Here is a 17,068-nt window from a genome sequence, read left to right on the forward strand (position 1 = left end):
ATCTAGTTCCCATTATATTGGAGAGAAGGCAGACATCTGTACGGCCGATATCTCCAACACTCAGCAACTCACACCAAAACAATCCAGACTGATGAACAGCACTGTAGAGGAAATATGTGTGTTTTTGATTTGGGGGTGAACTGTCCCTTTAACTGTACCAACAGAGGAGAGCAATCCTCCAAACACATGTGACATAAAGGTCAGGAACCCACAGGTTTACACAGTGGCCTACCAGCTGAAAATGCAATAAAAAAGAACATAAATAACATCATACATAGAAACAAGAAATGAAAATATGAGGCACACAAAATGAGAATGCAACTTGAACATTCAAAAGAGCTTCATTGTCATGATCTCAACAACAGAATTGTAGTTCAGTCACCTGCCAACAAGTCATTAAGAGATCTAAAAATAACAATATAGAAGTGCCAGAATATCCAATATAAAAAATGCAGGCCAAGAACAACATGACAAAGTGTCTTAATGTATTTTAGGTTCTGGTTTTACAAAATAGAAAGTAATTGTCCTGCAGTCTAGTTCGAAAGTGAAAGTTAAAAGAAGTCACTAAGAGATGATAAGATAGAAAATGGTAAGAAGACACAGGCCTACAGTATATTTATATATAAACATACAAAGACTGCTGCCACGCAGGTTTGTCCAGTTTTATGTGGAGCTGTGAGCGTACAGTATAATTCCCAAACTAGGGCTGTAGTTAATGATTCTTTTCTCTACTCATCTGCTCATTATTTTTTTAGCTTCTCACAATTTCTTTGTCCAAGCTGTCAGATATACACAGAGCGAAAATAAAAACGCAACACTTTTGTTTTTGCTTCAGTTTTTAATGAGTTGAAATAAAAGATCTGAGACTTTTTCTATGCACACGAAAAAAAAACCCATCGCTCTCAGATTTTGTGCATGATTTTGTTAAAATCTGTTAGTGAGCAGTTAGTCAGCATGATTATAATCCATCCACCTTACAGCTGATGCAACAGTTGGTTTGCACAAACAAACTCCTTCTGCACAAACTGTCATAAACCATCTCAGGGACGCTTGTGTCAGCGGCTGGTCTTAAATGAACTTGAAAATGAAGTAGACAGATGTGGAGGTCCTGGGCTGACTCACTGGCTCCCTGTCCTGACAGAAAAACGCGCTGCTTGTGTATAAATCACTCTGTGGCTGTACACCCAAAAATCTCTCAGACATGCTTGTGACATGAAACATTTAGGACCCTGAGGACATCTGGGGCCATCCCAAGAGTCAGAACAAAACATGGTGAAGCAGTGTTTTGTTATCATGCAGCACAAACCTGGAATAACCTCCCAGATGATGTCAGGCCCTGACTCTGACTCTGCCTGCTCCACCCTGTGTGACTGTTAAATTATTTTTAAACTCTGTTTTAAGTCATTTTAAATAATTGTTTTATCTTTGTACTTCTTGTCTGCACTTATGCTTTTTAATTGTGATTTAATACTCAAGATCAACATGCCAACCTAACCCTGTCTGCATCTACAAGATCACAGTCCAAAATGTATGTACCAACACTGTTACATCTCCACACGTAGTAGTGCTCATGGTATTTTTTGTCAATCAAATAATTTAGTAATTAATTTTATCCTTTATATCTTTTTTCTTTACTCTTTTACTGTAAATATGTATCCTTTATTATGCTCTGTAAAGCACTTTGAAGTACCCTGGTGTATGAAATGTGCAATACAAATAAAGCTGCATTGCCTTGCTTTGCCGAGATCATTTGGATACACTGCTAAATTCTTAGAGACATATTATGGTCGTGAAATGAACTTTTAATTCGCGGGAAACAGCTCTGGTGGACAATCCTGCAGTCAGCGTGACAACGACACACTCCCTCAAAACTTGGGACATCTGTTGCAATGTGTCTCGTGATCAGACTGCTCATTTTAGACGGGCCTTTATCGTGACCATGCCAAGGAACACCTATGTAGTAATGATGCTGTTTAATCAGCTTGATATGCCACACCTGTCAGGTGGATGGGTTATCTTGGAGAGGCGCTGATTAATGCAGATTTACAAATTTGTGATCAGAATTTCAAAAACAGTCTTTTGTGTGCATAGAAAAAGAATCAGATCTTTCATTTCAACTCATGGAAAATGTGAGCCAAAGTGTTGTGTTTATATTTTTGTAAAGTGTACAGAGCTTGTTTTGTTCGACCAAATGCCCAAACCTCAAATCTGTTCACTTTACTGTCCATCAAATAGAGCTGGTGGACTTTTTTGTGAAGAAATGACTGAAATTATTAATCTGTTATTCAAATTGTTGCTGATGAATTCTCTTTTGCTCAGCTAATCAGTTAATTGGCTGATCATTTAACCTCTGGCCCGTGTCCCTCTGTCTGCAGGCTCACCCAGCAGTACGTCTACCCCCAGGCGTTCCTCCAGCCCAGCCTGGTGCTGCAGTCCCAGCTCAACCCCACAGCCGCAGCCCTCGCCTCCCCTTACCTGGACTACAGCTCTGCCTACAGCCACTACGCCCCCACAGGACTGGAGCAGTACCCCTACACCCCTTCGCCGTCGCCCTCTGCTGGCTACCTCAGCTACAGCTTCTCCCCCGGTACGCCGGCGCCAGCCCTCACTGCATCCCCGACCCCTCCAGCCGCCATCCATCCTCCTCTGGCTGCACTCACCACCATGTCTGCCGCCCCGCAGGCCTTCCTCCACTACCCTCTGCACCAGCCCGACCGCATGCAGTGAGCTGCTCTGGGTGGAGCTGCAGCTGCTAAACTGATGATTTAAAGCAGCGTGACTGTTGACCTGTGACATCATCGGGATAAGACTAACCAGGGAGAGAGTGTGATGTAATCAAAAGGGCTTTTAGAAAGCACTCTCATTCCTGTTTTTTATATATATTATTGTTGTTGTAATAGTTGATGAAAATGTTCTACTGCTACTGTCATCAGCACACAACCTGAATGTTTTTCATACATGAGGACGTCAGGGACCGGAGTGAGACGACTGGTAATCTTCTGGACGTTTCTGTCATACCGCTGACCCCTCAGCGCAGAGGCTGGAGGCAGGCCGACTGCTGGAGAGTGGACAGGTAAAGACAACAAGAAATATGTCTGCTTGACATGATGCTGCGGCTGCAGTTTCTCCAAAGGTACTGAGCTGAACGCTGGATATAAGCCAAGCTGGGAGCCAGTTCCTCTTTCAGAAACCAAGGTCCAATTACCTCCTCTTCAAGGTTACCTTTCTGTCTATGGCCTTAGAGATCTCTCTCTCTCTCTGTCTCTCTCTCTGTACCTGGTTCAGTTTGTCGTTTTTATTAGCCTCTCATCTCAAATGAACAAAATGTTTATTGTGCTCCCTTTTGTTCCTTTTATCTGCCGCTGGCAAGTCATTACACGGTGATAATCAACAGTTAAACAGAATATGTAAATGTGGTGATAATGGATGAGCATGAATAAGGTAGACAACACTGGTATTTTGTTTTTGTATTGCAACTGCTAGAACATTACTGAGACTTTGTTAACACTTCAAACACAATAGTCATCACATGAAATTCCTGCAGTGGCTCATTAGGCTATTTCTGACCCGTAACTTTTGGAGCAGTGTCTGGGTTTGGGGACTGTTTGGTTTTCTGATACCTAAATTACAAAGTTGTCAATACATATCAAGTCAATGTGTCTGGGTGTAGGTGATGTTGTTCCTGAATGTGTGTGAGTGTATTTGGTGTCTGTTTTCTCAGTGTGTGAGTTGAGTGAGAGAGAAATAGAGCGATGCAGTATACGCCAGTGTCAGGACCGAGCTCCATTTCCAGCCCATTGTACTGCTCAGTTGTTTCTTTGTTTTCTTTTTTTCCTCCAGCTGCAGAATACAGACAGATGCTTTAGCGATGATACTGGAGTCTCACGGTGCTGTGGCGCCAACTTAGTAAAGTCATGAACCAAGCCATACGTCACATTTAAAACAAATATGCAAAATAAAATGAATATTTCTAAGTATGACATGCTATTATTCTCTGAGTGTGGTCGAATTACAGTAACTGTGGTTAAAGATCTGGTGGAAACAGCTGCTGCATGAGACTGTAAGGCTGCACAGTCACACATGAGTCATGGAGGACATTTCATTGTGTCTGTGAGATACTTCTCTGATGGACTGGTAAAAGTGTTGACGTGAAGCCGCACTGGTTATAGGACTAGTTCAACATGTTGGCTTTTTTGTTGAGTATCAAATAAGAAGATCATTCCCAGTCTCATGTCTGTATAGTAAATATAAGTCTACAGCCAGCGGCCAGTCCGCCCACTAATCACCTAAGTTGTGGTTTTATGCTGGTTACCTCCAGTCGCTGGGTGGCGTCCAAGAAAGTCTGGCACATAACCCCCTGTAAAACAGTGAATTGTTGCTTTTACGCTTTTGTGTTTGTACAGATTAAACAAACAAGACATACAGAAAAAATGGTAAAGCTGTGGTAGGCAGAAATCTGGAAAAGGCACAAAAACAATAAAACAGTCGACTCTGAAAATACACCCTCCTCCTTCAGCTCTCCCCTCTGTCCTGAGCCCCTCCCACCAGACAACCACAGGCATATGTTTACACTCCATACAGAAACCCAGTGTTTCCTATTTGTTCATTTACAGCTCATCTGCTATGCCTCTCTTTGTCCTGCTCACTCTCTCTGTTTATCAGACCACAAGTGAGACAAGAATTAGCTAGTCACCCCACAGTTCCTCCGCCTCATTCCCCACCGCTGTGGACTGCATCACCGGGAGATCAGGCAGCAACTCCGGAGACAGACAGGCAGGCTGTAGTGGCTCAGATCCACCCAGTACAAACGCCCCAGTGCCAGGTGTCACAGCGGGCTAGTAGCCAGCGGAAGAACTGGGTTTTACCTGTGTAAAGGCAGCAACAGAAAGTTTGCTCAGTGTTGTCCCCTGGAGTTTTGCACTGGGTGGATTTTGGTTGCTGCAGGCGCTGACTGGGGGTTTTGTGTTTGGTTTTATGTTTGCACAATTTAAAATACATAAAATGACAGTGATGAATGTTATAAATAACACTATATAGCGCAGGATTTTATGAAGAACAGAAAACTTAACACACACACACACACACAAAAAATAAGGACAATGTTAAAGTGATAGCAAACCAAACTGCTCTCCTTCCAGTGAGGTGGTCTGTAGCGGCGGGGAGTGAGGTGGAGGACACCCTGCGATTTGAAGTTCTACCCAACATAAGCTACATAAATGTAAATTTGAGGCTGCAGCCATGAGCCTCTAGCTTTGGTTAGCAGAAGGCTAAACTATTAGCGACATTTTCTCTTAATCTGTAAAATGCCTCATTGATATTGCCACATTCTTTGGACACTCTCTTTTTGATGAGTCCATCCTCCTTTTTGGGGTTGCTTTGCAGTGTAGGTAGTTGTTACAAAACGCTAGAAGAGCAACTTTCACCTTCTCTCTGAAATGACCCAATCTCCCTTCAGAGGCTGGACTTTCTAAAGTCTGAAAACAGAAGTCTCATTGCCTCTCAAACCATTTGAATAACAATGTGCTAAAAGTTCATTATGGAGTTTTTAACCTATTGACGCCAAATTTAAACTCATTTCATTTCATTTATTTTCATTTCATTTATTTTTCCTTTTGACCCCTCCCCGGGGTATAAGGGGCAGACAACAAAAAATAAGATTAACAAATCAGAACAGGCAGCAGCCAATGCACAGCAAAATAAATAAAACAGAATTTGTGTACATACATACAAGCCAAAGCAAATCAAGAGAAACTATTCAAGATTTTCTTTAAAAGTTTCAACAAATTTAACAAGACCTTTACTTTTCGAGATGACATTAACTTTTGAAACTTATAAATATTTGGATTTGCTCTATAGAACTGTCCGACCAACTCTCTTCTCTCTTTATCAAAAAAAGAACACACAAGTACATAATTATATTCGTCTCCTCGATTGCCAGTCAAACAAAGAGTACATTTCCAGGGGACATTTTCACAATCATACCTGCGCTCAGAGATAGGTAACTTATGATTTCCACACCGAAACTTAGACAAACAAACTCTTTCGGCAGGTCTTAACATAATCAGATAAGGTTCAAAGGTGAAATCAGTTTTAAACAATTTATAACTATCACATAAAGGGTTACTTTGTAATTTCTCATGCCGTCTCTGTAGTTCCATATCAGATAATCTACGTTCAATCATTAATTTTAAATATTTAGGGTTCATCCGCCCAGCGTCATGCCATAACTACGATAAACCACAATCATCAAGAATATTTTTAACTTTGGAAATCCATTTACACTGAAAAATATTGTCATCATACAAAGTCTTGAAAACAATAAACACAGTCAAAGAGATTTTTGCTGTATTATGACTAATTAAATGTACCCAAAAGTTAATCATTCTCATGTTTCCCTTTAAATCTAGACTATTTCGACCAAACTCTCCATAAATAATACAATTTGCTGTGTGTTTATTAACATTAAGTAAACGTTTCAAGAAAGATCTGTGAAGCATTTCAATTTGATCAAGTTTATGAAATCCCCAGACTTCACTTCCATATAAAAGAATAGGCACTATAAGCTGGTCAAACAACTCATATTGTATATCAACAGGTAACTGTAATCTAGTAACTCTGTTTTTCAAGGAGAATAAAGCTCTTTTAGCTAGTTTAACTTGCTTAGCTATTGCTTTATCAAATCGTCCATTAAAATTAAATAACGTTCCAAGATAGTTGTACTCAAAAGTAACTGCCTACCCCAGCTTTAATTTGTGAGCTTCATTGATGCTGGTAACCAGATTCTGTTTCATTTTTACGAAGCCATGTTGTTTCCCTGTTCTCAGGCTTTATGCCAATTACTTGGCAATTACTGCTATCAATTTTCCCATTTAACTCTTGGCAAGAAAGCAAATGACTGTACTTCCTCAAATGTTAAACTATTCTTTAAACTAGGCCCAGCAGACAACGACTTTTTACAAAGCTTTGATTTATGTGATTCCATGCCGGTGACGGTGGCCATTTTCTGGTTGTCCATTCTCATGAACATAATATCTTAAGAATGCCTCGAGGGGCTTTATTTAAATTTGGCAAAAAAAGTCCACTTGGACTCAACAATGACCTGATTAGAATTTGGTGGTCAAAGGTCAAAGGTCACTGTGACTTCACCAAACATGTTTTTGTCTGTAACTCAATCCACACACTAATTATGACAAAACTACACACAGATGTCTAATACAATGAAATGATGAAATGGTGACATTTCGCATCCATAACGTCCAAGGTTAGCTTCACTCTGACATCATAATGGTCTACAAAAACACTTTTCTTGTCATTACTCAACACCATAACTCAGGAACAGAAGGGGAGACATTTGGTCAGATAATGACTTGGTGACGTTAATCTCGGGTGTCCACCTTGAAACTGTGCTGATTGTATAAATCTTATGTGCTGCTGGGTTGAAGATGTGTGTGAAGCATCCATGTTTTAGGATATGATCTTTCTTGGCAGCAACATTTGAAGCGTTATCTTCGGTCATGGCTACATACAGTATGAATCTGGACAGATGTGGGTGTAAACTACAACTTGACTGGTTGACTGGCATTTTTTGGGGCATCATTTACTGTACATTATGGCTTGTAATCGCTAATTTGACTGCACTGGAGACAACATCTCTTTCCCACCTGCCATGAAACTTGAAGGATAAGGCCAGCGATATTCCATATTTTTGTTGATGTCAAAAAAACCTTCAATTCAATAGACCAAAACCTACAATGCATTATTTTGTTTTGTTGTATTTCATTTTATTTCATTTCATTTCATTTTTCTTAACCAACTTCCAGTGGGTAAAGTAGGCGTCACGTACAAAAGCAATGTGCTTGTCACAGTGGCTGAAGGCTCAATTCCAGCCTGTGGTCCCTTGCTGCATGTCATCGCCTCTTTCTTCTCCCCTTCATACTAACACTGTCCTATCAATTAAAGCCAAAAAAATAATATTAAAAAACATATGTAAATATTTTCCCAAAGTGGAGTAAATATTGTATTTGTTGGAAACTAGTTTCAGCTGTGGATTGATTCACATTTCCCAGCAGCAGGATGGTCAGTGGTGTAATGGTGGGTTTATGCGGGCATACGGGTACACCCACCTCTTTTCATGGCACTTTACAGTATACCCACCTATCAGACAAAAAGTCATTGGAATATATATTCACCTTGGTAACCTACCCATTGACCTAGTCGCACACTTACCTCATCAACAACTGCTACACCACTGAGGACGGTGTATGTGGGAGCTACTCAAAATAAACTACAGCGCTCAGGTTCATTTTAATGAAGGGACAAGTCACCCAGTGTGGCTCATTGATGTGTTTTATTTATAGGTCTTATGCAACATTAGAGCTCCAGAGCACAGATGAATAAGATAAGAGACAAATCATTGTTGTTTTGATGGTTTTGTAGGCTTTCTTGACCATAAGAAAAACGTAGAATATCACCAGACCTGTGCTTCAACTGTCTTTGTTTGTCAGGGCTGTAGAGGTGGAGTCATGCTGTAGTTTATCAGCTGTGATGCACAGGAACAGAAGAGGGAAGATAAATAAATGTGCTGCTTATCAGACATGAGCAAAAGTCCCCTTTGGGTGAAGCCTGTCTTTCTCAAACAACCCCTCCCTGAACTACACCTCCAAATGTACCTCAAACATAATCTATTACAGCATTATGTCTCTTAAAGCAGACTCACCACAGTGAGTGATCACCTTTCATGATTCATTTTTGCCTTCAAGTAATTTAAATTTAAATGTGAGAGTCGCCCTCTTCTGGCTGAAACGATTTAATGCAGCTGAAATTTTTCCTCCATGTTCAACTCAACAAAATGCAAACTTTAAAGAAACAAAAACGACCCAAACCTTGTATCAAGTTTTTATGTTTATTATCATTGAAATATTTATTGAAATTCTTTGTGTAGTGGGGTGAAGGGGACAGGGGCAGGTTTATAGGGCTTGCGTCTTGAGCTCGATTGGCTCTGTCTCACTCTCGGGGGGCCGGCTGCCCTTCAGTGTGGCCAGGCGCTCGGACAGACCTCTCATGCGTGGGAACAGCATGAAATCGTACTGGAGGGCGCCTATTGCACCTCCTATCATAGGCCCGACCCAGTACACCTGCCGAAAGCAAACATCACTTAACACAGTGTTCTGACAGTCCTGATCAGATTGATGTGGACGGTGTGACTGCAGGTCTTACCCAGTGGTTGATGAAGTTCCTGAAGAGCACAGCAGGGGCGAAGGACCTAGCAGGGTTCATTCCAGCACCGGTGTAGTACATCTAAAACACAAGACACTCACTGTTGTGTGTGTTCTAAAATATTTAATTGTCATTTGATATCTGTGTTTTTGAGTGTCTCACCCCCATGAGGTGTCCAATGGTGACAGAGAAGCCGATGGATAGGGCGGCAGATCCCAGGCGTCCATTTCTCCTCTCATCAGTCACGGCGAAGATGCACACCACCAGCTGCATGGTGAGGAAAACCTCCACAGTGGTGGCCATTCCCAGACTGATGCCCGGCTGCAGCTGGAGGTTCACAGACAGACATAAAAACCTTTGCATAAGTCAAAGAAATCTCAGAGCTGCACTGAACATATACGACTGAATTTCACTTTTATTTCAGAAAAATTGTGTCACTTTAAACAAGTACACTTACAGCATTTGTTTTTGGTGTTTTATTCCATGGTTTTGATAGATGGCCTTCAATGAACTGAACCTAAAACTCTACATTTTTTGCCACGTGTTCCATGGATGGAAAAACTTCTGCCTCATCCCTCTCAACATTGCTGCACTTGGTTCCTAAACCCCCGTGTTGGGGCCTTACCGTGTTCATTGCCATGTTGCCTCTCATGTTGCCAGGTGTGACTCCCTATAGCACAGCAGCCCCGGCTACAGCACCCAGGCACTGGGCGGCCATGTAGAAAATGGCGCGGAAAAGAAACATCTGTGAGCCAACAAGGTAGGCAAAGGTAACGGCAGGGTTAATGTGGCCGCCGCTGATGTGGCCGATGGACTGGATGAGAGTGGCAGCTGCCAGCCCGAAGCACAGGGCCACATGGAGGACACAGTGAGGCCCGGTGGTCCATAGCATGGCAGCACTAATGCCGAAAAATACAAAGAACATGGTCCCGAAGAACTCTGCGAAGACCGCCCGCCAAAAATTCATGAACCGGAACTCCCACATGGTGACTGTTCACTTGAAGATTCTTTAAAAAAATAAATCAAGGTCTAGAAAAGGTAAACGTGTACCTTTCCGGTCCTCTTCAAACACCCCAAAATAGCAAAAGAGGATCTTCCTTTAGTAGTCAGCTAACTCTGGAGCTCCAGAGCACAGATGAATAAGATAAGAGACAAATAGTGGTTCTGATGGTTTCGTAGGATTTGATGACCCCAAGAAAATGCACAATATCACCAGACCTGTCTTTTGACTGTCTTTATTGGTCAGGGCTGTAGAGGTGGAGTCATGCTGTAGTCATGTTGTGATGCACAGGAACAGAAAAAGGAAGATAAATGAATGTGTTTCTTATGAAACATGAGCAATAGTCGCCCTTTAAGTGAAGCCTGTCTTACTCAAACAACCCCTCCCTGAAACACACCTCCCAATGTACCTAAAATATACTCTATTACAGCATCGTGTTTCTTAAAGCACGCTCACCTCAGTGAACTATCACCTTTAATGATTCTTTTATAATACTAATTCAAATTTCAATGTGAGTCGTCCTCTTCTGACTGAAATGATTTAATGCAGCTGACAATTTGTCCTCCATGTTCAACTCAACAAAATGCAAAATTTAAAGGAAGAAAAACGACCCAAAACTTGTATCAAGTTTTTATGTTTATTATCATTGAAATGTTTAATGAAACGCCTTGTGCTCCCAGTAAGGATCAAATAATAAAAGGAGACTCAATGTAAAGCTTGCACAGCCGATCTGCAGTGAACAGACCTACTATCAAAGTCTGGGATACAACATTTCCTTTGGATTGCGCTGGTTCAGAACAAAAAAAGCAGATGGTTTATGTAAAAATGAATATCATAGCAAATACCACAGTGAGGGGAGGAGAAATGATCATGTCTTAAAAATTGATGACAAAATGAAACACAGTTAATGGTACGAAACAGGAGAGCGGTAATGAAAATAAAACGAAATAAAAAGTACTGTATCTGCAATCTTGATCACACGTACACACATATACACACTCACTTGCAAACACACTCGTACGCACACGGGCAGGCGCACACACATGCACACGCTCACTCTCACGCACACACTTGCACACACACACACACACACACACACACACACATGCTGCAGAGGTATCCACACACACACAAACACAAACCCACAGATAAAATGTAGTGATTGAAAATAGTGAAACCCTGGTAAAATCTAATGGTATCATACATCCACGTCTTGTGTCTGAAGTGCAGAAAACAAAATGAACCTAAAAATTAAAAAAAAAAAAACTAAAATGGAGATAAATTCAGATGAATAATGAAAAGCATGCCCATCTTCACTGGTCTAACCCAACTTGAAACGACCACAAACCCAGAGTGTTGCCCTCTCTACCCTACCCAAACCCCAACCCCCACCCCTTTACTCCACCCTCACCTGCCCCATGCCCTCTTACCCTTCTCATATCATACCCACATCCCCGCCTCACCCTCATCCTGCCCTCGCCCCCTCCCCTCCCTCCAGAGCACCTCAACCTTTCTGCTCAATTTCAGCATTTCCTCTGAGTTGCAGATTAGAGCCCGTCTGAGAGGAGGAAGCAGGCAGGTCGGCGGAGAGACGAGGCGGCTGCTGGTTCAAGCTCTGGTCACCATTTATCAAAAACACAATGTGCAGTTCAGAATACAGAGTGAGGACTGGGGAGTAGAGGAGTCTTGTTGTGTGTTGAGGTTGAAGGTTGTGAACCTGTTTGTGTTTTTACAGTGGAAAAAATAATCTTATCGTGTGTTAGTCTAGATGTGAGTATTTGGGTTAGTCTTGTGCGGTGTTGTGTGTGAAGGCATGTTGTGGGGGGTGGCAGTGGAGGTGGGGTTGGCGTAGCTCAGGGCCTTGTCCCTCATCCCTCGGCCCCAGTCGGAGAAGGGGGCAGAGGCAGGTTTATAGGGCTTGCGTCTTGAGCTCGATGGGCTCTCCGCGGGTGTCCTGCTGGGTCTCACTCTCGGGGGGCCGGCTGCCCTTCAGTGTGGCCAGGCGCTCGGACAGACCTCTCATGCGTGGGAACAGCATGAAATCGTACAGAAGGGCGCCCATTGCACCTCCTATCATAGGCCCGACCCAGTACACCTGCCGAAAGCAAACATCACTTAACACAGTGTTCTGACAGTCCTGATCAGATTGATGTGGACGGTGTGACTGCAGGTCTTACCCAGTGGTTGATGAAGTTCCTGAAGAGCACAGCAGGGGCGAAGGACCTAGCAGGGTTCATTCCAGCACCGGTGTAGTACATCTAAAACACAAGACACTCACTGTTGTGTGTGTTCTAAAATATTTAATTGTCATTTGATATCTGTGTTTTTGAGTGTCTCACCCCCATGAGGTGTCCAATGGTGACAGAGAAGCCGATGGATAGGGCGGCAGATCCCAGGCGTCCATTTCTCCTCTCATCAGTCACGGCGAAGATGCACACCACCAGCTGCATGGTGAGGAAAACCTCCACAGTGGTGGCCATTCCCAGACTGATGCCCGGCTGCAGCTGGAGGTTCACAGACAGACAAAAAAAACCTTTGCATAAGTCAAAGAAATCTCAGAGCTGCACTGAACATATACGACTGAATTTCACTTTTATTTCAGAAAAACTGTGTCACTTAATAATTATAATAATTACACATACAACATTTGTTTTTGGTATTTTAATCCATGGTTTTGATAGATGGCCGTCAGTGATCTGAACCTAAAGCTCTAAAAAAATTTGCCACGTGTTCCATGGATGGAAAAACTTCTGCCTCACCCCTCTCAACATTGCCGCACTTGGTTCCTAAACCCCCGTGTTGGGGCCTTACCGTGTTCATTGCCATGTTGCCTCTCATGTTGCCAGGTGTGACCCCATATAGCACAGCAGCCCCGGCTACAGCACCCAGGCACTGGGCGGCCATGTAGAAAATGGCGCGGAAAAGAGACATCTGTGAGCCAACAAGGTAGGCAAAGGTAACGGCAGGGTTAATGTGGCCGCCGCTGATGTGGCCGATGGACTGGATGAGAGTGGCAGCTGCCAGCCCGAAGCACAGGGCCACATGGAGGACATGATGAGGCCCAGTGGTCCAACGCAGGGCGGCACCCATGCCGAAAAATACAAAGAACATGGTCCCGAAGAACTCTGCGAAGACCGCCCGCCAAAAATTCATGGACCGGAACTCCCACATGGTGACTGTTCACTTGAGGCTCTCCACCAGATGAAGAAGGTTCTTTAAAAATAAATCAAGGTCTAGAAAAGGTAAACGTGTACCTTTCCGGTCCTCTTCAAACACCCAAAAATAACAAAAAAAGGATCTCCCTTTAGTAGTCAGCTAACTCAGCTGACCAAAAACACTCAGAGAGTCAGTTCAAAGACGAAACAGGATTTCAGAACGTCAACAGACGAATCCACTCAAGGGATCTTTACCAAGCCGTGAACCGGGTTGGTAAAGTCAACTCAGCTGCTTGCCACCTCTGTCCACCTGTCGCAAAGACATAGGTGTGAGATAATGTGGGAGTGTGGGTGGAGATCTCAGGTGGGATGAGTTGTCAAGAGGAGGTGGGCATCAATGCTAAAGGGGTGTTTCTAAAGTAGAGACGGGGATAGACAGAGTGTCCGGTGGACCTTTTAGCCTCTCTGACGGAGGGGAGAGGGCCAGACAGGGGCTTTATAATACCCCCCCAGGGGCCCCAGGTGACGCCATAATCCCCCTGTAGGGCCAAGGGCGGGGGGCGGCAGTGCTGGACATCCTAAATCAAACAAACTTAACCCCTCTGTCGCCCCCCTTTAACAGAACCAAAAGAGAGGCAGTGTATCCGAGGAGAGAAACAGATAAAGCGAGAATGAGTGAAACCCATGAAAAGCATTTTGTGGGCCGTAGAGACATTTTCGAATAAGGAGACAACAGGAGGTGTAGTGTCTTATATTCGGGGGGTGGGAGTGGAAAACAAGGAGAAACAGCCATGTTGAAGAGCAGCTGGAGCTGCGAGGAGAAAGTTTTCTTTGGGGCGTATGTCATCTGTTGACATATCATAACTGTCATAATCAGGGGACACAAATGCTGATGGACAAGGACAGAAAATACACACATGCATGCACAAAGACACACACACACGCACATACACATATACACACGTGCAGATAATACAGTTGGGGCCCCGGACGGAAGTGCCCAAAGCTAACAGCGCTGAACTGACCCATACACTGAAATGCCTGACCCTGTGAAACCATTGTCTGTATGCAGCATGTGGGCCACATATGGACAAAGACAGAAATACATATTAAACTAAAGCACAGAAGCAACAGCTAACTAAGCTTTGCCGTAAATTTGCAAAGCCACGGCCAAAGTTGGTGATGTTATTTATTGCTTTTGTGCACAATTACACCGCCAAGCCCTGCCAATGATAATCAGTCATGTTTAAGAGGAGGACAAAGTGGCAGCAGTCACCGCAGAGGCCTGTGATTGTGAACACTAAGACCTGAACTTGACATTGCCTCAGAGTTCAGAGCCGTCACTGGCACTGCTCCACAGCCAATGGCAACAAAGTGGAGTCAACAGAAGGTGGGGAAAAAAACGTTAGAGGGGGTATACTGTGAACATGGAGGAGTGGAAAAACATCAAGCAACGAACTAATAATAATTCACACAACACAGCGGAATGTATCTTCTGTTGTTGCTTCCAGGAGGTGCTCGGCACAGGTTTGCATTATGTGAGAGTTTGTGTGTGCTGCAGGAGGACATACGACCAAAGCCCTGAAAGTTCTGCGTGTGTGTGTAGGGAGCTGGGGTAAAGGGAGAGGTGCAGCAGGGCAACAGGGATGTGTAGGGGGACGGTGGGGTTACTGAGCAGCACCGGGGGCATCGCGCTGGGGGGGGGGTTCGGTGAGGGGGGTGAGAGGGTGATGAATGCAGAATGCTGTGGTTGCCGTTTTGACTCCCTTTTATACATGTTAGAAAGAACACACACAAAGCAAAATGCTGGCGGCACTGTGGCAGTTATAGCTATTGTGCACATTGTGTGTGTGTGTAAATAGTTTATGTATATGTGTGTGTGAGTGTGTGTTCAATAACACTGCTACATTGATACTGAGTGTTAACATGGTTTTATTTCATTTTATTTTGCTGTCATATCCAGATCATACAGTGTACAGTACATATATCTCAATTATGAATCTTGAACTTTGTATTATATTCATTTTAAAGGGATGATTCATTAAAATTACAAAAGAGACAAATATCACAAACCAAATTTACCTGCGTGTCTATACACCACTAACATTACTGAGAAGCTGTGATGGGTGAAGTGACCCTCTAAATTACATGCAAAACATATTTTAAAGGGTAACTCTGCTATTTTTTCGACCTTGACCCTATTTTCTGACATTTTTGTGTCTAAGTGTCTATTGGGAATAAATATTTTTAAACTGGTCCAGTGCTGAGTGAGAGGGTCGCAGCAAAACAGGCCACATTTTTGTCAATTTACCTCCACTAAAGGTGCTTGGTTTTGCCACTGATAGACTCAGACTGTTCGTAACATCTCAATGCTGACACGCTGACCTCTAGACAGGATTATGGTAGCCTGGAAACATAATCTGGGACTTATATCTGAGGACTAATGGGTCTCTATATGCTTATTGCAGTTTTTGTCCAAGTTTAAGCTGTCTAGCATCTACCCTGATACAACCCCCACCTGTGACAAATGCAAAAACAATGATGCCACCCTGATACATATATACTGGCTGTGCCCTCACTCACAAACATTTTATAAAGATATCTCCCATACCCTTTCTAAAAAACATTAGACCTAGACCCTATTGTTGCCCTGTTTGGCTTTGCTGATGGAGACAACCCTAACCTGACATCTGCAGAGCACCTTATGGTGACTTTTGCTCTGCTCTTGCACAGGCCATCTTGCTCAAATGAAAGGAGGCTGCCCCGCTGATATCCGGCCAGTGGCTTCAAGACGTAATGTCCCAAACAAAATCAGCTCTGAATGCATTTTGATTTAGCCCTTGATATAAAAAAAAGTAAAAGTCAACTCCATGGATGTTGTTACTCTAGACATTGTGGCTTAGAGATAAATAGATAGATAGATATTTAAAGGAAGGAAAACTTGGGGATATGAGGATGGGTGGCGAGTGGGAGGGAAGAGCATATAGGGTATTACTGTAATTGCCTCAGAGTCATGTCTGTTTCTGTTTGTTCTGCACACTGGTGTATACTGTGTGGCGTTGTGGAATGTGTCTGCCCAACCCTGGCATTTTTTGTGTTAGAATTGTCTGACAACATTATGAAAAAGATCCTTAAAGAGGATCCTTTTTGTTTACCAGAAATAGCCCTGGAATTGCCACCAGACTCCATTTAAATAAACACTAATTTTATCACTGTAAAACACATTTCATTCTAAGTCACCAGAAACAAAATAGAACTCACTAAAGCCCTCTTGCTTTGTCTTTACACTGTTCCAACAATCACCATGGAGATGGCTGAATAAAACCCTTAACTCACTGAGTCAGATGTGAAAACATGCTGAATCAATACACACTAAATTACTGTTTATTTAAATGGAGTCTGGTGGGTTAGGTGATGGCGATTTCAGGGCTGTTCTGGGTTAAACAAAACAGATCTTACTCTTAAAACATAAAGGTCTATCTCTGTAGGGATCCTTCCCATAATGTTGTCAGACACTTAAAATAATAATCTGAGCCGGTCAGTAGCAAAAGAAGGACTTTTAGTGGATGTAAATGATGACCTGAGTAGTAACATTGCAGCCTGTTTCATGGTTGCTGGCTGCAGTGCTCTCGCATAATGCTGGACCAGTTTCAAAAACAAAATTTCAAAAGAAAAATAGCAAAATTACCCCTTAAGA

General features: G+C 42.9%; 2 protein-coding genes and 1 pseudogene across 2 annotated transcripts in view; 1 reads left to right on the forward strand and 2 right to left on the reverse strand.

Moving 5' to 3' along the window:
• Window positions 1-3,977, forward strand: part of rbm38 (RNA binding motif protein 38) — a 29,073-nt gene extending 25,096 nt beyond the window's left edge. The window contains exon 4 of the mRNA XM_049581166.1: window positions 2,376-3,977. Coding sequence (XP_049437123.1) covers window positions 2,376-2,727 — 352 coding nt within the window. The 3' untranslated portion in view covers window positions 2,728-3,977. The remainder of the gene's footprint in view (window positions 1-2,375) is intronic.
• A 4,977-nt stretch (window positions 3,978-8,954) lies between these two features.
• On the reverse strand, window positions 8,955-10,201 carry LOC125891711 (lens fiber major intrinsic protein-like; annotated as a pseudogene).
• A 1,573-nt stretch (window positions 10,202-11,774) lies between these two features.
• On the reverse strand, window positions 11,775-13,826 carry LOC125891710 (lens fiber major intrinsic protein-like). Its single transcript, XM_049581164.1, has 4 exons — window positions 13,028-13,826; window positions 12,556-12,720; window positions 12,394-12,474; window positions 11,775-12,311 (listed from the first exon to the last, which is right to left on the reverse strand). The coding sequence occupies exons 1-4, from the start codon at window positions 13,385-13,387 to the stop codon at window positions 12,126-12,128; spliced, it is 792 nt and encodes a 263-aa protein (XP_049437121.1). The 5' UTR covers window positions 13,388-13,826; the 3' UTR covers window positions 11,775-12,125.
• Between the last annotated feature and the right edge of the window lie 3,242 nt (window positions 13,827-17,068).

The sequence above is a fragment of the Epinephelus fuscoguttatus genome, linkage group LG7, assembly GCF_011397635.1.
Source record: "Epinephelus fuscoguttatus linkage group LG7, E.fuscoguttatus.final_Chr_v1".
Lineage (NCBI taxonomy): Eukaryota > Metazoa > Chordata > Actinopteri > Perciformes > Serranidae > Epinephelus > Epinephelus fuscoguttatus.